At 46.2% G+C, this 25,678-nt stretch overlaps 1 protein-coding gene and 1 long non-coding RNA gene across 2 annotated transcripts in view; one reads left to right on the top strand and one right to left on the bottom strand.

The window, feature by feature from the left end:
- Window positions 1-2,432: 2,432 nt before the first annotated feature.
- On the bottom strand, window positions 2,433-21,494 carry LOC143274285 (uncharacterized). The gene is made up of 3 exons (XR_013052825.1): window positions 15,103-21,494; window positions 7,267-8,385; window positions 2,433-2,673 (listed from the first exon to the last, which is right to left on the bottom strand). It is a non-coding gene; the product is annotated as an uncharacterized LOC143274285 (long non-coding RNA).
- Tmod2 (tropomodulin 2) overlaps window positions 8,640-25,678 on the top strand; it is a 46,273-nt gene continuing 29,234 nt past the window's right edge. The window contains exons 1-3 of the mRNA XM_006973745.4: window positions 8,640-8,773; window positions 11,573-11,729; window positions 21,931-22,053. Of these exons, the coding sequence (XP_006973807.1) occupies window positions 8,648-8,773; window positions 11,573-11,729; window positions 21,931-22,053 (406 nt within the window). The 5' untranslated portion in view covers window positions 8,640-8,647. The remainder of the gene's footprint in view (window positions 8,774-11,572; window positions 11,730-21,930; window positions 22,054-25,678) is intronic.

The following is a 25,678-nucleotide window of genomic DNA, read 5'->3' as shown; positions in this document are numbered from 1 at the left end:
CCAAAACCAGTCTGACTTCTTTAAATTAGGTCCTATATTTCAGCACATTCCTCCTGAGAGCTATGACCGATTAGTATTTTTGCTCTTACATTTTCAACCTTCCTGTTTGAGTATCAAGATTCCCCTGTCAGTCAGGTATAGTGGCACATGGTTGTAATCTCAGCCCCTCAGGAAGCTGATACAGGAGGATCACAATTTCAAGGTCTGCCTGGGCTGAATAGCAAGTTCCAGGCCAGCCTCTATGTAGTGAGAGCCTGTTTTAAGTCTGCCATTCATTCACCCTGCAAAAAGAGAAAGGGATGGATGGAGGGAGGGAGGGAGGGGGAGTGAAGGGGAGAGGGGGGAGGGAGAGGAAGAAAAGAAAGAAAGAAAGACTTTCCTACTAATTATTTCTTTCATGTATATTACCAGTTTCCCTGATTCCCTTAGTGGCAGCTAGGCTGGCGAAAGGTTGATTCTAGAACTGTGATTGACAGGAGTTCCTAGACCAGCTGTACCAAGCCTGGACAGGACAATGCCACACAACTGGGGCACCAGCATGAAGGAAGAACCGAGAGGCCTCTTAGGAGAGCACTTGGAGGACTCTGGAGCCGCATGAGCATGGCTGTCATGTAGGCAATGTGGATGGGGCCAGACAGCACCCTTGTTTATAGACAGCCGTTCTGATTGGCAGCGCCATTCCACACCAGTGGCTGTATGGCTTACCTATCATCCTGAGTCAGTTTGAAAGCAATCCTGCGTCAAGTTGCACAGAGTACCCATAGATCATAACAAGGCAGAAATCAAAACTTAGCTAATCAGTGCCAAAGAAAAGGTAGATCGAAGAGTCCAAATTGCAGACGGAAGCTAGGAAAAGAGATGCATCCAAGGAAAAAAACAGGAAACCCATGCTATCAGGAAGTTGGAAGTCTTTAAATTCCCACTGTCAGGATGAGGGACATTAAAACCAGCATGAAACGGGGCTGGTGGCCCACACCTGTAATCTCAGCCTTGGGAGGTGAGGCAAGAGGATCAGGCATTCAAGGCCAGCAAGAGCTACATGAGACACTCTTCACCCCCCCACCGCCCACCCCCGCTTGATGATGGGGCTGGAGAAATGGCCCAGCGGTTAAGAGCACTTTTTGCTCTTGCAGAGGACCTGGGTTAGATTTCCAGTACCCACATGGCAGCTCACAACTGTAACTTCATTTCCAGAGGATCCAACACCTTCTGTTGTCCTCAGACACTGTACACATACATGGCCCACCAATATACATGCAGGCAAAAATACCAATACACAAAATAAAAACGAATTAATTTTTAAAGTAATAACAACAACAAAACAAAACACCACCAGCAGCAGACAGTTAAAAACCAGAAAGGCCAAAATACAAGGCAAAGCGGTAAACAGAGAAACAGGAATTCAGTGAGGCATGGTGATGGTTCACCCCACTAGAACCAACAAAGAAAAGGCTAACCTGGTCCCTCGTGAGCTCCAGGCCTTCCAGGACTAATGGCAAAACCATGTCACAGTAGGGGAAAAGAGGGGCACAATGGGAAAAAGAAATGGGAATTCCTCAGAAAATAGAGCCTAACCATGAGGGACACGCAGCAGCGGGACATCGGATCCACCAAGATTAGGAAGCAAGAGGTAGCATGGGAAGGCCATAAGACCTCCACATGAAAGAGCTTGCCAGGCGGTGGTGGTGCATGCTTTTAATCCCAGCACTCGGGAGGCAGAGCCAGGCGGATCTCTGTGAGTTCGAGACCAGCCTGGTCTACAGAGTGAGATCCAGGACGGGCACCAAAACTACACAGAGAAACCCTGTCTTGAAAAACCAAAAAAGAAGAGAGCGAGAGAGCGAGAGAGCGAGAGAGCGAGAGAGCGAGAGAGCGAGAGAGCGAGAGAGCGAGAGAGCGAGAGAGAGAGAGAGAGAGAGAGAGAGAGAGAGAGAGAGAGAGAGAGAGAGCGCTTCTGCCCCAGCTCGGAAGTCTCGGTTACTGCCCAGGTGGAAATCTACATCAGTTTGGACAGCCACTAACCATGGAGGCTCGTTACACTTAACAATGCTAATTCGAGAGCCTTGTGTGATGCTGCTTCTCTGTATTTAATCTTAATAAGGAAAACGAGGGGAAGAATACTTCCAAAAGAGGACTGCTCCCAGACCAAAGACAAGAGAGAATTAACTATGAGAGCTTGTGCGAACTAGGCACCGCACCTCACAATATAATAATGACCCAAGTATCACCCACATCTCACAAGATAAATACAGCCATGTGATGATGTCTCGGGGTCAGCAGTGGAGCACATGCATGACGGGGATTCTATGAATTACATCACCCGATTTGTTGTAGCTGTCTTCAGACCATGCATGACGGTATAATGTTAGCACAATGCAAAATTGCCTGATGATGCATTTCTCTGAATACTGCCCTGCCCACTGGTTTGTGGGTTTTTGTTTTTGTTTTTTTTTTTTTTTTGCCTGTTTTCCAGAGGACGGGTCTTCAGTTTCATGTGTGTCTGCCTCGTGAGGCTTCGGGCTGGTTACCTTCAAGGCTTGCGTTCAGTCTTCTGTGCTTTTGAGTCCATTGCTTTGAGCTCTCAGCCAATGCTACAAGGCCTTCTGTGCTCTCCAAGCTAGAAAGGAACCTTCTTTTGCGAGTACATGGTTATAAAAGGGGTCTGTTTTCAAGCTGAAAATAAAAATCTGACAGTTTTTGTGCTATAAAATTATGCAGTAAGAACGAACAGTCTCGGCTAGGAAAAACACTGTGAATCTGGTAGGGTCACGTCCTCACTGCCCCTTTGCCCTTTCTGCCCTCTGCCTTGCTATAAGTTTTTGCCAGAAAATTCCCCTATCTTGTGTTCTGTGTCTTTCATCTTCTGATAGTTATTTCTCTGAGAAAGAGTCTCGTGGAGCCCAATTGTCCTTCACCTCACTGTGTCTAGCCTTGAACTCCTCATCTTCCGGCCTCCACCTCTGAATGCTGGGATTTCAGGCCTGCACCTCCATGCCTGGCTTCTTGGCTGTTTGAAACGAAGAAAAAGATTTTGCTGGCCTGTCTTCAAATAGCTAGGTTTCCGAACACAGGCTATAACTGTCACATCTTTATATTTGCCCAGCATCTAGAGATGAGTTAAAGACTAGGTGTGGTGGCCCTTGCCTTTAGTCCTAGCACTCTGGAGGCAGAGGTAGGAAGATCTCTGTGAGATTGGGGCCAGCCTGGTCTACAGTGCGATTTCCAAAGGCCAGCCAAGACTATATAGTGAGAGCCTGTCTCATCCCAACCCAGAAAAAATATAGAGATGAATTAATTGCAGGACCAGTGCACGCTTTGTTGGACCTTTGATAAACTGATGTTGTTCTGTTGGTTAGTTTTAGGAAATGAGGTTTGACTCTTGTGCAAATCTCAAGTATGGTGAAATAATGAAGGTATATTAAACAAATGAAGATTAATATCATTTACTGACACAGAAATAAGTCAGCAGCAGCGGTCTGGAGTTTGGTCTGTCTTTATGTAGAGAGAGTAAAAGGCTGGGCCCTTCATGTTGTAGCTGATTTCCCTCTTTCTCAGCATAGTTATATTAACAAGACAGTGGAAAAAGAAGCACAGAACACCACGCTCTTAACTTTCCTTCCCAAGGCTTGGGTTTCTGGGTAACAGGAAGAGATGCTTCCTTCAGCTCACTGCTGAGCCTGTTTTCCATTTGGCCAATAGGCTCTGTGTTTGCCCACCTGGGCTTCTGGAAGCCTCAGAGGCACATGCTCCATTCCGGTGTGTACATTCGTATCCTGTTGCGTATTGAATGTTTGCCATGGGACAGACACCCGGCTGGAGGCGAGGCTGTGGCAGCACTTTGCAAACTTTCCACTGCCTCATCACTCCCGGGAGGGGAAACGAATGTGAACCCAGCAGGGCCTGGGTGGGGTACAGCAGGCCAGCCAGCCAAGCACTGGGAAATCAGGGATTTGACTTTAGAGGCTATGAGAAGGCTGGATTCTTCCCTACAGCACCCCTACATTTGTTTTAGGGGTTTGGTTTGGTTTTGAGATGGGACTCTTACTATGTAGACTAGGCTGGCCTCCAACTTGCATCAATCCTCCTGCCTCTGTCTCAAAAATAATAAAATAATAATAATAAATAATGATAAATAGCTGGGCTTGGTTATATATGCCTATAGTCACAACGCTTAGGAGGCTGAGGAAGGATTGCAGTAAGTTTGAGGACAGCCATAGGCTAAACAGTGAATTCTCAACTAGCCTAGGCTACAGTGTGAGACCCTGCCTCAAACAAAAAAACAAAAACAAAAACAAAAACTCCACCATAACAATAGTAACAGCTAGGCTCTCCTCGGATCTTCAGGCCAGTGTTGCACTGGAAACATAACACTTTCTTTCCTCCTCTGGCTCTGAGACCCCCTGGCCCCGTGCTTTAGAATGTGAACTTGGCTTTGACCGGCACGATCAGTGGTTAAATTATTACTTAATGCTCTTTCCCTTGTGAATTATAGGCTCAGTTAGCACCCAGAGAACCATCTGGTTTGTCCACGGCTGTGTCTCAGCCGTGCTTGGAAAAGGCAGGCTTTCAGTAGACATTTGTGGAATGACCATGCCTGAGTCTGAGAAACCCAGGCGCGTCGAGAACTAGAATATGGTCCTTGTTTTCTGGGGGGAAGCGGGTTGTGGTAACTGAAGAGAGAACTGTGTAGTAACATGTGTGAAAGATAACACGCAATGAATGTTAAACGGGTAACTCTAAGCCCACCTGCCACTGATTCTGCCAGACTCGTCTTCTAGTGTCAGTGTGAGCTTCATTACAGACCAAGTCAATTCAGGGAGCGGAGCAACTTCGGTGGGCTCAGGTGATCTCAGCAGGCTCCAGGAGGGGGTGGGGGTGATGGGGAAAATGGCCACTTCACTACTCTGAGCTCATTTCCTCCCTTTGACGTCAGTATTTATTGGATGTCTACTGTGGGTCAAGATCTTGCTGGGAGCCAAGATTTTATTGGTGAATAAAAGTTATATAGTCCCCGCCCTCACTGAGATCAGCAAGTAATTGTGCTGAAGCCAAATTGCAGTCGGAGGAGGAGGACCACGGGGGCGGCACGTGACCCAGATTTTGACTCAGGGTCTGAGCTGATGGAGGAAATGGGGCTCACATAGAGACTAGAAGATGAGTCTGTGGCAGAGTCAGCAGGGGTGGGCTTGGAGTAAGGCTTCTTAGGCTTTGAGCAATTCTGGGCACATGAATGAGCCAGGAATTGGGGGTGGTCCAGGAGGACATTGGGAATGCAGTGCAGAAAGAAAGATGGCACTGCAGAGGCCAGAGTGTGAATGTGAACTTTATCTTTGGGACAATGAGAAGCCACTGGGGGATCTTAAAAGAGTAAAATAAAGTTAGTACAAAAAAAAAAATCACTGCCAGGTGACAGTGGCGCACACCTTTAATCCCACCACTCGGGAGGCAGAGCCAGGCGGATCTCTGTGAGTTCGAGGCCAGCCTGGGCTACAGAGTGAGATCCAGGACAGACACCAAAACTGCACAGGTCAAGGGCTGGGAATGGATGGAGAAGTAGATGAGTTCTCCTCATCACTCTGCAAGGATAGGATTTGGTGACTGGTAGGTAGAAAGGAGGTGAAGGAAAAATGACAAGAAAGACACCCTGGTTTCTGGAAATTCTAGAGGAGGAACAGGCAGGCAAGAGCTCTTCTCACATATTTTAAGGGTTGAGGGAAGATTTTAAGAATCTAGCCAAGGGAGGGTTTTTGGTTAGGTAACTGAGATCTGGTCCTCAGAATATAGAGAATAATTAAAATTTCAAATTTAATTTAAAAAAATAGAAAAAAATAAAATAATTAAAATTTCAAGTTAAGTAAGCACCCTTGGTGAGGGATGAGAAAATAATTTCTAAGACAAGACTTTGAAGAATACCAGTATTTAAGCCGAAGGAAGAGAACCTGAAAAGAGACCAAGAGGAGGAGAGTGATGAGGGAGACGCAGGAGCCGGGCTGAATGGCCAAAGGCCTCCCTTCACTCTGAAGTCCTGTGGCCCTGCCGAGCTTAGGATCTTAGCCAGGCCTCAGAAACAGAGCACAAAGAGAAAGGGACATTCCAAGCAATGGTGCCACATCTGCCAACTTCCCGACAAGAAACAGAGGGTGGGCTCAGACCAAATAGCTTGAGAAGGTTTCGATAAAGAGGCTATTTTACAAGGACGTAGGAAGCTTTAGAGAAACAAGGAGGCAGAAAGCCGGCAAGAGTCATAACAGAGACCCTTTCCCACCCCAAGGCCCCAAGCCAGCAAAAGAGGGTGGCCTGTGGGGTGACATGCTCTTCTGGAACGCCTCCTCCACACACCCCCTCATGCCACTGTGTCCCCTGCTTTGTGGCTGGTTGCCTCCTGTGGGTCAGAAGCCAGGAAGGACAGGAGCCTGGAAGGACAGGAGCCCAGGTGCAGTCTAGGTTGACAACACTTCCTGGGCCACAGCAGAGTGGAGAACAGACATGGAAGGATGAGTGGACTATTCTAGAACAGTTACCCTGGACATGAGAGTGTTGCGGGGAGAGTATATTAGTTTCTGTGCTGCTGTTGTTGTGACAAAGAGCAAACTCATCTGCTTAAAACAGTATGAATGTGTTGCCGCTTCAGAAGTTAGAGACCCAAATGGGTCTCGCTGGTGTCAGGGGGACCTTGCTGCTCTCCAAAGGCTGCAGGGGGAAAGTCCAACTTCTGGAGTCCCCACAGTTCTCTTCTCATGGCCTTTCCTGCATCTCCAAAGTCGAAAACCATGAGGTTCTGTCCTTCTGTCCCTGCCATGGCCACTTGTCTTCCTCTTCCGTCACCTTACTACTTTGGAATAAATTGTGCCCACTCGGACAGTTCAGAATACTTTCCCTATGATAGGCCCTTAATTTAGGGTTTGGGGGTGTAGGTCGGTAAGATCCAGGTCCCTTAGCGGAGCCTGTAAAGAAGCCCCTTCACAGAGGTCCCATTTCCCCCGCTCCACAAATCCTCCTCCAAGCCACTCCAACCCATCACATACTTTCCTGTCCTGTCCCCCTGCTTATGCTCTTCTCTGTGCTAGATGGCCTTTTCACGCCCATGTCCTCCTTAGGACCTCTTCCTTCAAGGGTCAGTGACAGTCTCTCTTTGGAGTGACTCCCACTTCAGACAGTATTGTAACTTATTACATGGTATTATTGCCATTTGGTGAACTAGAACCTTCCTGAGGGAACTTTTCTAGAACTGCCCTTGGCAATGGCAGGTAGACAGCTGACACTTACTGTCTTGGAAGAGCTGGCTGGACTGAATGCAGAGTTGTCTTGCTAGGGAAGATCTGTAGAATTTTCTGCAAGAGACTGAGTAAAACTTGCATTTGGTGTGAAAGTTTAAGAATGAAGCGTTTCGGGCTTGGAGATTTAGCTCAGTGGTAGAGCGCTTGCTTAGCAAGCACAAGGCCCTGGGTTCAGTCCTCAGCTCTGGAAGAAAAAAAAAAAAAGAATGCAAGCATTTCAAAGCCAGGTGGTAGTGGCGCACACCTTTAATCCCAGCACTCAGGAGGCAGAGGCAGGCGGAGTTCAAGGCCAGCCTGGTCTACAGAGTGAGTTCCAGGACAGACTCCAAAGCTGCACGGAGAAACCCTGTTTTGAAAAAGAAAGAGGGGTTAGGGATTTAGCTCAGTGGTAGAGGGCCCTGGGTTTGGCTCTTGGCTCTGAAAAAAAAAAATGAAGCATTTCAGAGGGATGGGGGACTAAAAGAGAATGTTTTAGGGATATAAAGAAAGAAAAATTAGGGAGAATGGCTACATAAGCAATAGCAACCGTAATAGAAAGGGAACATTAAGCTGGAAGGGAGGTGGGGTACAGAGCACAGAAAGTGTTGAGGGTTATAGTAGTGGATGGCTATGATCAAAAGACATTATTTAAAGGTGAGAACTTTCAAACAATAAAATATACTATTAAAATACTCTCAAAGACGTCATTTAAAAAAAATAGAAGTTGATATAGAAGGAGAAAGAGAAGTAGAGAGAGTAACTCTGGGATCGGGGCTTGAGAACGTCTCTGGGTTTCATTGCACGAGTCAGGGGACAATGTGTTCTCACACCGAGCGAGCCTCTAAACTCTTCCCTGAATGAATCCCATTCTGTGTTCTTCACAGCACTCTCAACCCTGAAAGGGCACAAGTATGCTGCTTACAACTGCCATACAATTAGTCATTGTTCTTCGCTGGTTTTCAATGGGAAGCTGGGAGAAGTCTTATAGTAGAATGGAAAAGCACTCACTCCCCTGGGAACCAGAAGCCAGGCACACATCCCATCGCTAGGTCTCTGTCACCTCCAGCTCAGTCGTAGTCTGTAAAATTGAGTGATGATGGTATCTTGCAGGCTTCCTTACAGGGTTGCCCTAAAGGGGAAAAAAATAACTGAAATACGGCTGTGTGAGCAAATATCGCGGGCTGTACTCTGCTCTGGACGTGAAGGTAATGCTGCCTTCTCGAGGAAGCGTCTGTGCGGTAGAATCCATGGCCAGCATAGCACAATCTACTACTAATTTTACAGTTTATGGTAAGGAGATGACAGTATTGATCTTTTAACAGTGGTAGTGTGAAGTCCCCGGGGAAGCTGGCCCACTTGAACGCGCCCGAGGAAGGTGCCTCTCCGAAGCCATGGCGCTCCCCTTTCAAAAGGAGCTGGAGAAATACAAGAACATCGATGAGGACGAGCTTCTTGGCAAGCTCTCAGAAGAGGAACTGAAACAGTTGGAAAATGTTCTAGATGACCTAGATCCCGAGGTTTGTGGTGTGGAACGGGAGTGGGGTGCTTAATGAGAGCACGGGAGAAAGGGGGGCATCAATCGCTGCCAAAGTGCCTGCACCCACGCCCCACCCCCCACCCCCACCCCCGTGCAGAATTCTGGGCTCTGCCCCATGGCTACTGAGCCACTGTTACAAGTCCGTGGCGAGCCCCAGGGCCACCACAGTGAGAAATGACAAATGTGTTTCTCAAAAACCAGTTCACTGTAGATGGTGAAAAGTGTTTTGCGTTGGGAAAGAATGGTCTGGTTTATCGCAGGACTTTGGGGAGCAATGAGAACAAACCTCACCAGGTATTTTCCAAGTGTCAGATCCTTGGCTGGGCCCAAGAGTCCTTGGGGGAAATGAATGGTATCAGCTCCTTTTCATAACTAGAAGGCACACTTACGAGAGTGACCCGCACAGGATCCCACACTGGTAATGTCCGAGGTGCTGTTGAAAACACCTCTGTAGTAAAAGTGTCTTTTGGTTTTCGTTTCTATCATTGCTTTTATTTTTTATTTATTTTTTTAAAAAGATTTACTTATTTATTATGTACACAGAAGAGGGTGCCAGATCTCATTACAGATGGTTGTGAGCCACCATGTGGGTGATGGGAATTGAACTCAGGACCTTGGGAAGAGGAGTCGGTGCTCTTAACCTCTGAGCCATCTCTCCAGCCCTTTTTTTTTTAATAAATTTTTTTTTAGCTGAGGATCGAACCCAGGGCCTTGCGCTTGCTAAACAAGCGCTCTACCACTGAGCTAAATCCCCAACCCCTGTTTTTATTTTTTGAGATAGGATCTCACCTACTTCAGGCTGTCCGGAACTCACGGTGTAGCTGAGGCCAACCTTGCACTCCTGATCCTCCTGCCTCCACTTCCCCATGGTGGGATTACAGATATTGGTGTGTTGACACTTTAACTTCAACGCTGGGATTTTATGTAGCTGAAGCAAGCGCTCCACCAGCTAAGCTACAGCCCTAGACTCTTGTTGTTGTTTATTGAGACAGGGTCTTGTAGCCTAGGGGGGCTACAAACTCACTACATAGCTGAGGGTGACCTAGAATCCCTCCTGTCTTTACCTCCCAACCTCCCAAGTGTTGGAATTGCAGGCATGAACCACTACACTAGCCAGACTTTTTTTTTTTTAAGGCAGGTCTCACTGTGCAGTCTTGTGTGGCCTGAAACTCACTATGTAGCCCAGGCTAGTCTCAAACTCATAGAGATCCACCCTCCTCTGCCTCCCAAGTGCTGGGATTAAATATGTGTGACATCACAACCAGCCCAGACTTTTTTTTTTTTTTTTTTTTAAGATGGAGCCTTACTATATAGCTAAGGCTGGCTGGAATGTAGTATGTAACCCAAGCTGGCCTCCTGTGTGTTAACTATAAGCATACAACACCATGCCTGGCTTTAGAGCATATTTTTCTCTTCATGGTTTTATGTTTTTGTGTTTTGAGACAGGGTCTCGAGTAGCAGGGGCTGGCTTCAGATTCATTGTGTCTGTAAGGATAACCTTGAATTTCTGATTGTTCTGCCTCTACCTCCAACATACTGGGATTGCATGTGCTACCACAACTGGTACTGTTTTCGTTCAAATATCCAAATAACTTGAAATTCTATGACAGTGTGTAGATGATTATCCTCATAACACCAAGCAAATTTGGGAAGGTTTTTTTTTTTAAATATTTTTGTCAGTTTTTTAAAAGCTCGGTAGTTCATTATGGTGTTTCTTTAGCAAGTATTTTCTTCAGCCCTAATGACATTATCTTAAACTTAAAATTGGAGGCATCCAAAATAGTGATTTAACTCGAAAGATGTAAGTAAATAAAACTATATAACATTCTGTTGTACCAGACACTTCAGATATTTAATTTATTTTTGTATTATAATATTTTTATACATATAAGGAAAGAACTTGGGGCTTAATCAGAGCAGGTGGGGCATATAATGCCACATGCCAATCATCCCAGCACTTGGGAGGCTGAGGAAGATTGTGAGTTAAGGTCAAGCCTCAGCAACATAGTGAGTTCTAAGGCAGCATGGGCTACCAAGTGAGACCTTGACTTAAAAAACCTAAAATAAAGCCAAGCATAGTGGCACACTCCTTTAATCCCAATACTTGGGAGGCAAAGGCTCTGAGAGTTCAAGGCTAGCCTGGTCTACATAGTGAGGTCCAGAATAGCCAGTGCTAGGTGGTGAGACTTTATTGGGCAAAAACCAAAAAAGGGGAAAAAAAAATAACTAGAACAAGAACCGGGCATGTTGATAATGTTGATACGTGTTCTTAATCCCAGCACTTAGGAGTAGAGGCAGGAGCGTCAGAAGTCCAGGCCAGCCTCGGTTACATAGCGAGGTTGAGGCCAACCAGAGCTACATGAGACTGTGTCTCCAAAAGACAAATAAATGAATCTTATTCAGGCAGATACGGCATATACTATAATATTTCCTTACCTCTTGGTTGTGTTTGGTGGAGATAATTTAGAAGAAAGTGAGTGTAGCCATCCAGACTCCTGCCTTAAGAGCCCTTGTATGCATACGTGACCAACACTGATCATGATGGACACAGAAAGACCTTCCCCTCCATATTCTAGAAGGCGGCTGCAGAAGGCCCAGAGGCTGTGCCCCTTGAGCTGGTTGGGTTTCCTCCCTTTAACAAAGGAGGTTAGAATAACATGTCCCTAGAGCTGGTATGGGTGCCCCTCCCCCAACACTTAACATCAAGTGCAAAAGAGTAAAGAAATAACCAAACGGCCCCCGCACACGTCTTCCCTTCATCTCCTGTCTGTCTTGTCAGAGCGCAATGCTACCGGCTGGGTTCCGACAGAAAGACCAGACCCAGAAAGCCGCCACTGGCCCATTTGACCGAGAGCACCTCCTCATGTACCTGGAAAAGGAGGCTTTGGAACAGAAAGACAGGGAGGACTTTGTGCCCTTCACAGGAGAAAAGAAAGGTAAGGCCCACAGGCTGCACCTCTTGGGACAGAGTACCCTTAACATATTATGGAGCAGCTGGGCAATGGTGGCACACGCCTTTAATGCCACTACTCGGGAGGCAGAGCCAGGCGGATCTCTGTGAGTTCGAGGCCAGCCTGGTCTATGGAGCGAGTTCCAGGACAGGCACCAAAACTACACAGAGAAACCCTGTCTCGAAAAACAAACAAAAAACCAGAAAGCATATTTATTATGGAACATCAATCAAAGGAAGCTGACCTGGGAATAGGAAATAATCATACGAACTACACATGGTATTTTAGAACCCTGTGGTGGGTAGACACAACACCCAGAGAGAATCCTAAGGTAAATTACATACAACTCCTGGGTGGTGACAGTGGCCTTTACAGGTTTGTTGGTTGTCACAAGCGCCCACACTAGAGTGTGGGATGCTATTGGAGAGGTTTGGGGTGATACATGAGAATCTTCTGCTTAATTGGGATATGAACCTAATGCTACTCTCAAAATTAAAGTTCATTAGTTTTAAAAATAAAAAAAAAGCATGGTGGGATATGTGATTAATTAAATGAATACATGGGATGTAATGGTTCTGAAATTAATTCTGTTTAAAAGAATATTTCAAAGTCTCAAGGGAAAGCTTTGAACATGTAAAGCAGTGCCCTACCTGAATGAGCTACACAGGCAATGATGTTTCCCTCAGCCTTCTGTGCCATCAACTCAGAAGTCTAGGCAAGGCCTGCCTGCTCTGTCTGGAGTGGTGGCTAGAGCCCCACTCCCTAACCTCAGATGCTATGATGAAAGCCTGTCTATCTTCCACTCACCTTACATTTGCTAAGAACCTATGTGCAGAACTCTGTGTCAGACCCTGGACCCACAGGTCTATAAGACCTTGATCTTCCCACAAAAGGCTTGTCATCTAGAAAAAGAAGCACAGGGATGTAACTGGGCAGGCTGCAGAGAGCAAGTCCATGCTAGGACCCCTCCCCCTTCCCTCCTCTCCTCTCTTCTCTTTCCCTGTTGTTATTTGGTTTTTTACTTTTTTGGGGGGATGGGGGGCTGCCACTCAGCTCCCAAATAAATCACCACAGAAGCTTATTTTTAATTATGAATGCCTGACCTTAGCTTGGCTTGTTTCTAGCCAGCTTTCCTTATCTTAAATTATCCAAACTGCCTTCTACCTCTGCGCTTTTCCCATTCTCTTACTTCTGTAAATCTTACTCTTTCTCTGTGGCTTGCTGTGTAGCTGGGTGGCTGGCCCCTGGAGTCCTCCTCCTCTGGCTGCTATATCTTAGGTATTTCTCCACCCAGATTTCTCACTCTGTATATGTTTTCTGCCTGCCAGCCCTGCCTGTCCTTTCTCCTGCCTCGCTATTGGTCATTCAGTTCTTTATTAGACCATCAGGTGTTTTAGATAGGCACAGTAACACAGCCTCAGAGTTAAACAAATGCAACATAAACAAAAGTAACACACCTTCAAATAATATTCTACTACATTTCCCTCCCCTCTCCTCCCTTCTCCTTACCTCCCTTTCCTCAGCCTCCTTCCCCCTTCCTCCTTTCCCCTCCTTCCCCCTCTCTCCTGCCTAACTAGGCTCCTAATTCATGCTGTTCCTGACTTTACCTCCCTTCCATGCTGAAACTTGAGGCATGCTTCCTACATAATGTCTCCAATTCTTGCTGCAACCTCAGCATTGGTCTAGCCTCTTGACCTCAGCAAGGGTCTAGCCTCTTGACCTCAGCATGGGTCTAACCTCTTGACCTCAGCATTGGTCTAGTCTCTTGACCTCAGCATTGGTCTAGTCTCTTGACCTCAGCAAGGGTCTAGCCTCTTGACCTCTGCATGGGTCTAGCCTCTTGACCTCCGCATGGGTCCAGCCTCCACTGCCTCTTGACCACAGCTCTCCTTTCCTTGCTGAGCCTCAGTCTGTTGTGTCTTTCTTCATTTTCCCCAAACTTGTCCAAGTCATGTTAATTTTCTCATCAGCTCTTCTCTCTGACCCATATCCGTCGCCGCCCCCCCCTTTTTTTTAAATCAGGAGGTGCTCAGTTTAAATACTAGGCCTCGGATTTCCCGTACCCCTCTCTGTGTTCACCCCTTTTTCCTACCATGGCACCCGGGCATTGCTTTCACAGCCCTGTGACCATGTTCATCATTTGCTGTTTCCTTTGGTGGTTGTGTGGCCCCTAGAGGAGTCTGAGACCCCCCCGCAGTGGAACTGCGTGACATGGAGGAGGTACTCCTTCCTCTGAGCTACAGGGAGGTGGCCTTGAAGCCTGGACTCAGGGGCAAGGAAAACAGAGCACTGAGCATGAGCCATCCCCGTCGCTCCCTCTGTGCTGTGTACATCTGACAGGTCACATGGCCCCCGAGAAGGAAATTAAGAAAGCAGAGCTGATCCGTGATGAGTCAGGTAAACAGCCGTGGGTGACTGTGGAATCTGAGCTGTTTCTATGGTAACACAGTGGCTGTTGGACTTAACCAGATTGTGACAAGCATAAACTAAATGGTAAAAAAAAAAAAAAAAAAAAAAAAAACCTTCAATAAAATCCCCCCAAATTCTGTGTTAGATAATGACAGAATATTAATGGGAAAGTATTTGTCCTTTCTTCTCTGTGAAGAGGAGTGGCCTTGGCAAATTACCCACTGGATCCAGGTTCATCTGCAGGAGGCTTGTGACGATGGGGTTAGGATGGAAGGCTGGAGCTATCTGAGTATAAAGGGTGTACGCGGTCACATCCTGTAGCTTGGCAGGTGGCTGGTAGATGAGTGACTCTATCCTTGCTTGGACAAACTGCCTGACAAAGCACTTAAGGGATGATGGGTCTGTTTGACCCACCGTTCAGGAGTGCAGCCCACTGTGGCCGAGAAGGCATGGCAGCAGAAACCTAAGGCAGAGGCTCATTTGCATCTGCACGTGGGAATCAGAGAGATGGAGGTTGATGCTCAGCTCGAATTCTCCTTTCTGGGATCCCAGCCCATGCATTGGAGCCACCCACATTTAGGGTGGGTCTTCCCAATTAACCCAGTCCAGAAACTCCCTCATAAACATGCCTGGAGACTTTCTAGATCCTGTCAAGTTGAGGATACTATCACCATTAGGAAGAAGCTTAACTGCTAAAATGAGTGTAGCTCAGGGGAGTTCTGTATGGTAAGAGGCAGGATTCCTCTTACCACAAAGGATCGCTCCATCCCAGCAGTACAGGAACCTCAAACAATATGGAACAGCTCAAAGATACGCGTCTTTCATGCCAACGCTGCTTCTTCTGTTTAGTCTGGCAGCCCTACCCATAAGGCAGTATAGCACGGTTGTAAACAGTTCTCTCCCACCCACCAGTACCCGAATAGCCACTCAGAGGCTTAATATTACTTACAAATGCATGGCCGGTGCTGCGACCCGAACAGCCGGAGACCGAGAACTGGCAAGGGATGTCGAGGTTAAGCAGCACTCAGGACACACTGTGATTCATCATCCAAAAAGAGCTCCTTTATTGACTATCCATCAGCCTTATATACCCTGCTACTTCCTACTCTCCATGGGGTCAGGGTACAGTCCTCAAGTTCCCATCTACCTCCCAGCAGCTCAGCCAAACAGGAAAACCGCAAGAGAATCAGCAGAGAGCTGATTCTCGAAACAATGTTCCAGCAATAGCTGTATCGTAAACACCCTGTGACTTACTGACCACAGGAAAAAAGGAAGGACAAAAGGGCACCTTAGGGCAACCTAGGGCAAGCAAACAGGCTATGCACAAGGCCTGTTCAGCGTCTGCTGCCAACATGTCCTCTCCTTTTTTAAAGCACACGGATAGCCCCTGTCTTAGGTCACCTGTAGCACCCTGTCTGACTTACCTGTCCTCAGGGAGGCCCTTCTATCCCCTGTCTTAGGTTGTCAGCATGGCACAGGAGTTGCCCGTCTTTGGGAACGATCTTTCCAGCATATGTAACCACACCTGAGCAGATTCAGGGGGCTGCATAGCTAATAAAGCTTGCTTGGTTGCCCGTTGGCCTCCACTAAGCTGGAGGCGCCATTGGTACACCATGAAGAATCCAAGCCCAAGACCCAATATACACAGGATAAGTAGGGAAACGGACCCTGACCACCTAGTAACCCATCCAGCAATTTTTGACATAGCTTGCCACCAAACATTTTCATCAATAGGAGTGACTCTAGTTTTATTAATACGAACAATGGCATGAACTAATTGCAAAGTAAAATTTACAAAAGTTGCATTCCATGGCCCTATTAAGTAATCATTCAATTCTTTAACCTTAGCAGATATTCACAACAATATGAGGGGTTACACATATTTCAGAAAACTCATAGGCACATAATATATGTTGTCTAATTGTCCATTTAAAGTCTGATGGATGTCCAAAGCACCAGCCACTGTTTCCGACAGGGCATTAATAGTAGTAGCCTGTTGCACTATTGGAAATAGCCAATCCAGCTGCAGTGGCTGCAACAGCCGAAGTTGCTATGGCAGCAATTACAGCAGCAGTAATGCCTAGGTCCCGTCTGCTGCGATGGAGTTGCAAGGGAAATTCTGCTGCATTCTGTTCCAGTGGCATCATGACAAAGGCAGGAATTCTCACCACCACAGCATGTGTGACATTAGGACTCCAGCAATTACTTAGGCTGCAATTCAAAGCTGAACAATTTAACTCCTCCCTTCCCACACCTGAGCCATTCCAGAGAATAAAGAAAAAAATTGGTATTATTGTATCCTGCAGTAACGTTTCGAGCAAAGCATAAGGAATTACGTAAATTCATGGTGACATTTATGCTTTGCACATCATGTTTAACATTACTAGCTGCAGTTTCAATAGTCCAATTAGAGGCAAAGACAGCAGGAAACACAGAGCTTTCAATACTTACTGGCAACAAAACTGGGGGATTCTTAACCAGGCTCTATGAAGGCTCTGTGTAGACCCAAGGGCTAAGGACCATCAGCACCATCGGAATCATGAGGTTCTTCATGTTGAGATTTCTGTGTCTGTTCCACAGGCCGAACACACCGTTCTGGTATCCAGATTGGTTTCTCAGCACCTGGAGGGTATACACAAACTGCTCCCCTCACCCTAGCTAATAGCGATGTTGGGGACTGCCATGTGCTTGTGGAAAGATCCTTCCACCTAACCAGAACCTCAGAGGGAGAGGGGCCCAAAAAATGCCGTTGGGCAGCAGTACGCCCATGAACATCCACAAGCAAAAAATTTAAAATAAGGTAATGGAAAGGAGTAATTGTGGTCCCTGTACATCCCTGTACATCTCACTTTCTTTTGTTTTTTGCAAATAAGTCTTTAAATGTTTATGTGCTTGTTCAATTATCACTTGTCCTTGAGGGTTATAGGGAATGCCAGTTTTATGAATTATATTCCATTGTGAACAAAATTTCTGAAAACTTTGGCTGACATAAGCTGGCCCACTATCTGTTTTAATACACTGTGGAACTCCCATATAAGAGAAAGCAGCCAAAAGATGTTTAATTACATCTTGTGCACACTCCCCCTTGTGAAGGGTGGCTACTATATAATGAGAATACCTGTCCACAGACTCATGTACATATGATAAAGTTCCAAAACTTGAAATATGCGTGACATCCATTTGCCAGATATCGTTGGGACGTAGGCCATGAGGACTAACACCTAATGATGGTACATGAATAAAAGGAGTACAAGTGGTACAAGTAGATACAATTCTTAAGGCCTCAGTGCGAGTACAGCCAGTACGATGCTGTAATGTTTGTGCATTGAGATGGAATTTCTGATGTAATTGAAATGCCTGATCAAAGGTGGTGACTACACAAGTGAAATGAGTAGCTACATCTGCAGCAGCATTGCCTTCTGCAAGCGCTCCTGGAAGACCAGAGTGCCCTCGAATATGGCCCACAAACAGAGGATGTTTTCTAGCCCAAATTAACCTTTGAATGGCCTGTAATTGAGAATGTACTGCAGACTGTTTTCCAGTGTACGGAGTGGTTTCAATACTATGCACCATTTTGGCCACATAGCAGCTATCAGTATAGACATTTATAGGTTCTAAAGAGTAAACTTGCAAAGCCAATTGTAAAGCTGTAATCTCAGCTTTGTTGTGCAGACATGGAGGGCACTGCCACCCACGTTACTCATCCCCATTGATGGCCACAGCAAAACCTCCTTGAGATGCATCAGTAAAAATTAAACGAGCACCCTTAATAGGTTCCTATTTTACAATATGGGGAAAAATAAAACTACACACTTTAAAGCTTTCTATAAGTTTATGTTTTGGATAATGATTATCTATATAGCTGTGAAAGTACACAAGAAAAGGCACCAAGCTTCATGTTCTCTTTGTAAATAAGTTAACATTTCTTGTGTATAAGGGAGTACAATGCACTCAGGAGACTTCCAAACAAGGATTCCCCCATATATTTAGCTTTCCATAGGAGTTGAATTACTAATTCATAATATGCATTCAAACTTTTAGATGGGGATGCAGATAAATGCACCCAAAATATGGGCCCTGTTTGCCAAAATACTCCCATAGGTGAAAATTCAGAGGGAAGAATTAGCAATAATAAGGGTTTGGTATAATCTATTTGTTGCACTTGGAGTTCTTGTAGTGCTTGTTCTACCTTTCCTAAAGCGGCCTTGGCTTCCGCTGATAGGGTCCTTAAGGAAGTCGGAGAAGAATCTCCTTTTAAAACATCATAGAGAGGCTTAAGTTCTCCGGTGGGTATTTGGAATGAGGGGCAGAGCCCTTGAATTTCCCCTAAAAACCTCTGCCAATGATGCAATGTCTTTAATTCTGCAATATGAATTGTAATTTCTGCGGAAATATCCCTACAGAATTTATAGTATATCCCAAATATTGATAAGGAGCCATATTTTGTACCTTTTCTGGGGCAATCACTAACCCTGCAGCTGCAAGTGCTTGTTGCAAATCTGCATAAACTTGTAATACAGTCTTGGGTGGATGCTGCCAATAATATATCATCCATATAATGTATAATATATACATATGGAAACTTTGCTCTAATGGGTTGTATGGCTTCTGCAACATACTTTTGACACATAGTAGGGCTATTAGCTATTCCTCAAGGTAAAACAACCCAATGATACCACTTATATGGTTCTTTATAATTAATAGAAGGAACAGAAAATGCAAAACGCTGGCAATCTCGCTGAGCCAAAGGAATAGTAAAAAAGCAATCTTTCAAATCTAGCACTATCATATGCCAGTCTTTGGGAATAGCAACTGGGCTGGGAAGGCCTGGCTGAAGAGCCCCCACTAACTGCATAGTGGCATTTACTGCACGTAAATCTTGTAAAAGTCTCCATTTTCCAGACCTTTTCTTGATAACAAAAATAGGAGTATTCCAGGGAGACGTGGAAGGGACAATATGCCCTGCCAACAATTGTTCCTGCACTAACTCATGGGCAGCCCTCAATTTTTCTGGTGGTAAGGGCCACTGATCTACCCACACAGGCTCATCAGACAACCAAGTAATAGGTGTGGGAGAAGCCCGCACACCAGTGACCCATACTAAAAATGCCCTAAGCCTCTCCGATCTCCAGGTAGTCTGGTGACCTCATCGGCAGCAGTAAGAGCAGCAACACAACCCTGGTCTGCCTTTCCCAGCTCTTTTCCTGGTGTCCATCTCATATCCATCATTATGTTATTAATGAACGGATTTTCTCCCTTTAGAGCTTGAGTAGTGAGAACCGCTCCCATGGTTTTTAACACATCTCTTCCCCACAGGTTAGTAGGTAAACCTAATACAACGTAAGGTTGAAAATGTCCTTCATGCCCCTCCTGATCACTCCACTTCAATATGCAGGCACTTTTCTGTGGTCTGGTCTGTCCTATGCCCTTTAACACTGCTGTAGAATCCTCCAGAGGCCATTGTGCAGGCCAGTATTCTTTGGATATAACGGATTACATCTGCCCCAGTATCAAGAAACCCACAAAAGATTTACCTTGAATTGTTAATTCTAATTTAGGCCTAGAGTCTAGGTGGGCTACCCAGAACGCTTGAGGAGTACCAGTGGACTCGAAACCTCCCTTTCCCCGGGCTACACATAAACTTCTATTTTTTGTAGAAACAATAGGAAGCAGAAGTAGCTGAGCTATACGCTCCCCTTGCGGGATCACTAAGACCCCCTGTGTTGCCTCTGCCATGATTTTTATCTCTCCCTCATAGTCATTATCTATCACTCCAGGCAAAATCGTTATGCCCTTCATATATGCACTACTTCTACCCAAAAGCAGTCCCACAGATCCTTTTGGTAAGGGGCCATAAACTCCAGTGGGTAGTGCTTGAGGTCCCATTTGAGGGGTTAAGATTGCTCTGGCGGCAGAACTGAGGTCCAGTCCTGCACTTCCTGGTGTTCCTCGACTGAGTTGGTCAACTGAAAGGGGTTGTTTTGTGGAATGAAATGGAGGCATATTGCCCTGCACCTGCCAGCATGTCATAATTCCTCTGGGGTTGCCCGACCCATGCATTAATGCGTGCCAGCTCTAAGCATCTTTCATGATTCTCACTTTTCCACAAGAGATAATCTCCTCCAGACAGGGCAACCCGGCATAATTGCTGCCAGTCGCTAGGTGTTAGATAACTGGCTGAAAGGGACTCAAAAAGTGTCAGTGAATGGAGCCTATGGACCATAACTGCTCACTGCTTCTTTTAATTGTTTCATTTCTTTAAATGTCAAAGGTACATGATTCCTGACGGCTTGTCCGGCAGCATTAACAGTTTTGGAAACGGGATAAGCCTGCACAGAATCCTGCCAGATAACTCCCCTACATTTCCCTTCCTCCTTATCACCCTGATTGTCCCTATCCAACCAGTATGGATTATGAGAAGGCGGACGACAGCAGATCGGAGCTGAAGGCTCTTTATGTTTTACTTTCATTTTCTGCAGCCGCCGTTGTAATTCTTCAATCTCTTTCTCTAACTGCTCCTCCTCATCCAACAGCTCATATATAGACTCAAGGTCACTCTCATCATCTTGAACTGCAAGTCTCTTGCGGGTTTTCATAGCCTTCTCTTCCTCCTTTTCCCCTTTTAAAGATTCATTAGTTTCAGCTTCCTGGGCAGTGGCAAAAGCCTGCTCACATTCTGCTAATTGTTCCTTCACTTTCACCTTGTCAGTTAATAACGCATCCTTTACCAGCCTCCAAAGAGAAAAGGCTGCAATAGGAAATTTCTCTGGTCCCTTATCCTGCAATACCTTCTGTAGATCACGTTTCACCTGTTCCCAATCAGGGATATTCAACCCTCCTCCTGTCAGAAACCATGGACTTGCTTCAGCTATAGTGTCCACAAATGTGAGTGCGGTACTAGACCTAATCCCTGTTCCTTGCTTACTTAACAATTCCCTTACCTCAGTGGCCAGCTGAGCTTTTGCAGTAGAATTACCCATGGTACATACCAATGTTTCAGTCCTCCACCCCTCCTTTTAGGATGAGCCTCGTTTGCTTACCCCTCTTTCCAGGTCTCGATGGAACCCCCACTTGCTGCAACCTGCACAGCCGGAGACCAAGAATTGGCGAGGGACGTCGAGGTTAAGCAGCACTCAGGACACACCGTGATTCATCATCCAAAAAGAGCTCCTTTATTGACTATCCATCAGCCTTATATACCTTGCTACTTCCTACTCTCCATGGGGTTAGGGTACGGTCCTCAGGTTCCCATCCGCGTCCCAGCAGCTCAGCCAAACACAAAAACAAGCAAATCAGCAGAGAGCTGATTCTCGAAACAATGTTCCAGCAATAGCTGTTTCGTGAACATCCTGTGACTTACTGACCACAGGAAAAGAGAAAGAACAAAAGGGCACCTTAGGGCAACCTAGGGCAAGCAAACAGGCTATGCCCAAGGCCTGTTCAGCGTCTGCTGCCAACAGGCTGATAGCTCAGGCAGATTACTAACTAGCTCTTACACTTAAATTAACCCATAACTCTTATCTGTGTTTAGCCATGTGGCTTGGTACCTTTTCTCAGTACAGCATTCTTGTCTGGCTTTCTCTGCGTCTGGCTGGTGACTCCTGACTCCACCCTTCTTCTCCCTTACTTAGTTTGGTTGTCCCGCCCATACTTCCTGCCCAGCTACCAGCCAATCAGCTTTATTACTAACAATAAGAATAATACATATTATTCTCATAGTATACCAAAAGATGGTTCCACAGCACAAGGTTGTCTTTGTTTCTCTTCTAATTTAAAGGGAGAGTGTTTATCCCCAAAGAAAAGCCAGTAGAAGCTCCTAAAGAGGAGAAAGTGACTCTGGACCCAGAACTGGAGGAAGCCTTGGCCAGCGCCTCCGACTCTGACCTCTATGATCTTGCAGGTGAGTTCTTGGGGCTGTCTGGAGACCTCCAGGTGTGCACTCACTCCCCTGGTGCAAACCTCGGAGCTTCTGGTAGCCGGTGAGTACTGTGCTGCCAGGGTAGCAGCAGCCCCAGTTTATCAAGACCAGATCCTGTGGCTGAGCAACGTTTTAACCCATTCTCATGTTCAGATGATGCCCATCCTACAAAACTCCTGTAATAAATGGAGGAGAACAGATTTGAAATAGTATGGAGAGCTTAAAGAAATAAAATTGTACAGTAGGCATGGTGACCCATGCCTGAAATGGTAGCACTATAGCACTCTAAAGACTGAGACAGGAGGATTGTTGTGAGTTTGAGCCCAGCCCGGGCTACAGAATTAAGAGCCTATCTCAAAAGAAAACAAAATTTAAAATGAATGAAATAATATCCCCATGTGCTCTCCCAGGAGCTTCCACATGAAAATGCACTTACAGACTTCACATTTCAGAGTCATGTTTCCTTCTGTTTGGTTGTTTTAGTTTCTGCTTTTTGAAAGAGTTGCTCTGTGTAGCCCTGGCTGTCCGAGAACTCTCTCTGTAGACCAGGCTGGCTTCTAACTCCTGAGTGCTGGAATTAAAGATGTGTACCATCACCAGCTGGCCTTGAGGTCACATTTCTGTGGAGTTCTTGGTCTCCTTCATAATTGCTGTTACAAGCTGATTTGTGCCAGCAGGTCAGCTAGCCTTCTAGTTTCCTGAGCAAACCCAAACATGAGGATTGCTATTTTAATTGATTTTACATGTAGATTGTGTTAGTTACTTTTCTGTTGCTGTGACAAAACACCATGACCAAGGCAACTTATAAAAGAAAGTGTTTTAACTGAGCTTTTGGTTTCAAAAAGTTAGAGTCTGTGGTGGTGAAGCAAAGACATGGCAGCAGGAACAGCTGAGAGCTCACATCTTGATCCGAAAGGAGGAGGTAGAGAGACAGCACACTGGCAATGAGTCTTTTGAAACCTCAGAGCCTACCCCAGTGACACACCTTTTCTGACAAGGCCACACCTCCTAACCCTTCCCAAACAGTTCCACCAACTCAGGACCAAGTATTCAAACATATGAGTCAATGGTGGCCGTTAGCATTCAAACAACCGTGTCACTATAAAAAAGTTCAAATGATACAAAAGAAATGAAAAACAAGTCTTTCCCCCAAACTAAGTCCTTTCTGAAAAGAAAAAAAAAAGTACATGATGTGGATGGGTGAGCAACATAGGTGATTCCTAGAGTAGCACAGGCTACATAGTGAGTCCCTGACTTAAAAAAAAAATCTAAACAAGAGCTAGGTGTGGTAGTGTGTGTTCTTATTCCCAACACTCAGGAAGTGGAGGCAGGAGGATCAGGAGTCATGGCTAGTCTCAGTATGTACATGAAGTTCACGGGACAGCTTTATGAAGCTGGGTCCCTCGTTTGCCTGCCTGTGGGTTCTGAGGATCACACTCAGGCCAGCCAGCTTGCACTCTAGGGTGGCAAGAGCCTTGACTTGTTGGGCCCAAAGCCTGGCTCTATTTCCACAGCATTGAGACCACAAGTGCACACCACCACACCCGATACGCACCTGTTTCTTACGTAAGTTCTGGGGTTCTAACCCAAGTCCTTGTGCTTTCAAGTGAAGTTGTTCATCGGTTTAGCTGCTTCCCAGCCCCAGAAAGATGGTTCTTATTCCACTAGAAGATAGATGTAGAAAGCTCTTTCGGGGGGGGGGGGGCTGCTCTGCCTTATTCTATGCGGCTGCCATCTCCTCACATTTCCATCCATCTCTGAGGATATCACTAGGTGATATCAGGTTCACATGTCCATATGTCTGTCAGAGGTCTCTGTGGCATCCTAGTCACCTGGTGAGGAAGGTGTTTTGCAGCGACTGGGCATCTTGGCCCTGTGGTTACTGTGGCAAGATCTCTCCATAGTTACTGCTTTTCCCAAGGGTTGCCTCACAGGCTTTACTGGAATTGCCCAAAAAAAGAATGGAGGGTGAGACTTGATTCCCGGAAAACACCTGAGAAATCGGGGGAGGGGGAGCAATCATTCTGAAGATGCCTGAGCCTGGAATCCAGGTAATAAATCCAGGAAGATAATGCAGATAGAAACTGCTTTGTTTCCCCTCGTTCAGTGCCCTCCCTGCTCAGACACTCCCTAGAACTCAGTGGAAAGCAGCGTCTTCCCTCAGGTAGATTTTTCTAGAAGACTGAAAATAACCTGTGGGTGGAAGGACTGACAGCCACTGCGGGAGAGATAAGGAGGGTGGAAACATTCCCTGTGCTGGTGTGGAAGGCAGCAAGCAGAAAAGCAAGCTGTTCCAAGGTTTGACAACGGTTCCCTCTTCATTTTCGCCTTTCTTCCCCTCATGGGGTGGTGCCAGGTACATTCAGAGCAAGGCTTCTCCCATTAGTGAACCCCCCTCGGGAAGCATGCTCACAGAAAACCCTGAGTGTGCCTTACTAACCTAGCCATTAATCAAGTTAACAATCGGTTGTGGTTAATGAGGAGGCAGACTCCGTGGGCTTCCCAGATCACACAGTCAGGGTGTGGCAGTCAGAGCTCAAACTCTGTGTGCTCCAGGCCCCGCCCCCTGAACTCCATGATCATCGTTGTTGTTGTTACTCTGTTTGCAGTGCGAAGGATTGAACCCAGGGCCTTGGGCATGCCAGACAGGTGCTCTACCACCGAGCTGTAGCCCCAGCCCTTGTTTTTTTTTCAAATCGGGGGGTCTCACTATGTAGTGTAGGCTGTCCAGGCTGGCCTTGAATCTTGAACTCTCTATAGAGCCCCACACCGACCTCCGGAATCCTTTGGCTTCTCAAGTGCAGATGTGGGCCATCACACACCTTCCTCTTACTCCTGTTCTCACTGGCTTAACCCCTGGCCCTTCTTTGTTCCTTGCTGGCTGCCTCCCTTCTAAAGTGTAGCGTATAGTAGATCCAGTCAAGAATCTCAGAGGCCCGTGCCTCTCCCCAGCAATTTCACCAGAAGGGAAATCTGTTTCAACCTGCCCAGCACCTCCCTGCATGGCCATAGTGTGGCTCCCAGAATGCCTGCCTCCTGGTGCCAGTTCCGATCTAACGTCAGGGACTGAGACCTTGTTCTGCTCAGCTGACCGCTTGTTCCCGAAAGCCCTCCTCTTCTTCCCTAAAGGCAAAGGAAAGACAGCTCCCTTTTTCTACTAAAACAAGACCATAATCTTTCTGCTTTTGCCTCTGAGGGAGGAAAAAGAACCCATAATAATCTACATCACAGCAGATCTTTAAAATCCTTAGACTCAGTCAGGCTTGTTGGTACAGTATTTATTAATCTCAATACTCAGGAGGCAGACGCAGGAGGATTACCGCCAGTATAAGGCCAGCCTGGTCTATGTGATGAGATCCAGGCTAGCCTGGGTTACGTAGTAAGACTTTGAACAAAACAAAATCCTTAGATTGAATCCCACCTTTTTTTATTTTATTTAGATAAGGAAACTAAATGGAGGTGGGTCTGGTGGCACTTACAGGTAATCACAGCATTTGGGAACAGAGGCAGGAGGATCACACTGAGTTTGAGGTCAGCCTAACCCACAAGTGAGTTCCAGGCTATCCAGGGAAATAAGAGACCATGGAAACAAAATCTCACACACACA

The sequence above is a fragment of the Peromyscus maniculatus genome, chromosome 7, assembly GCF_049852395.1.
Source record: "Peromyscus maniculatus bairdii isolate BWxNUB_F1_BW_parent chromosome 7, HU_Pman_BW_mat_3.1, whole genome shotgun sequence".
Lineage (NCBI taxonomy): Eukaryota > Metazoa > Chordata > Mammalia > Rodentia > Cricetidae > Peromyscus > Peromyscus maniculatus.
This window is presented reverse-complemented; position numbering and strand designations above follow the sequence as displayed.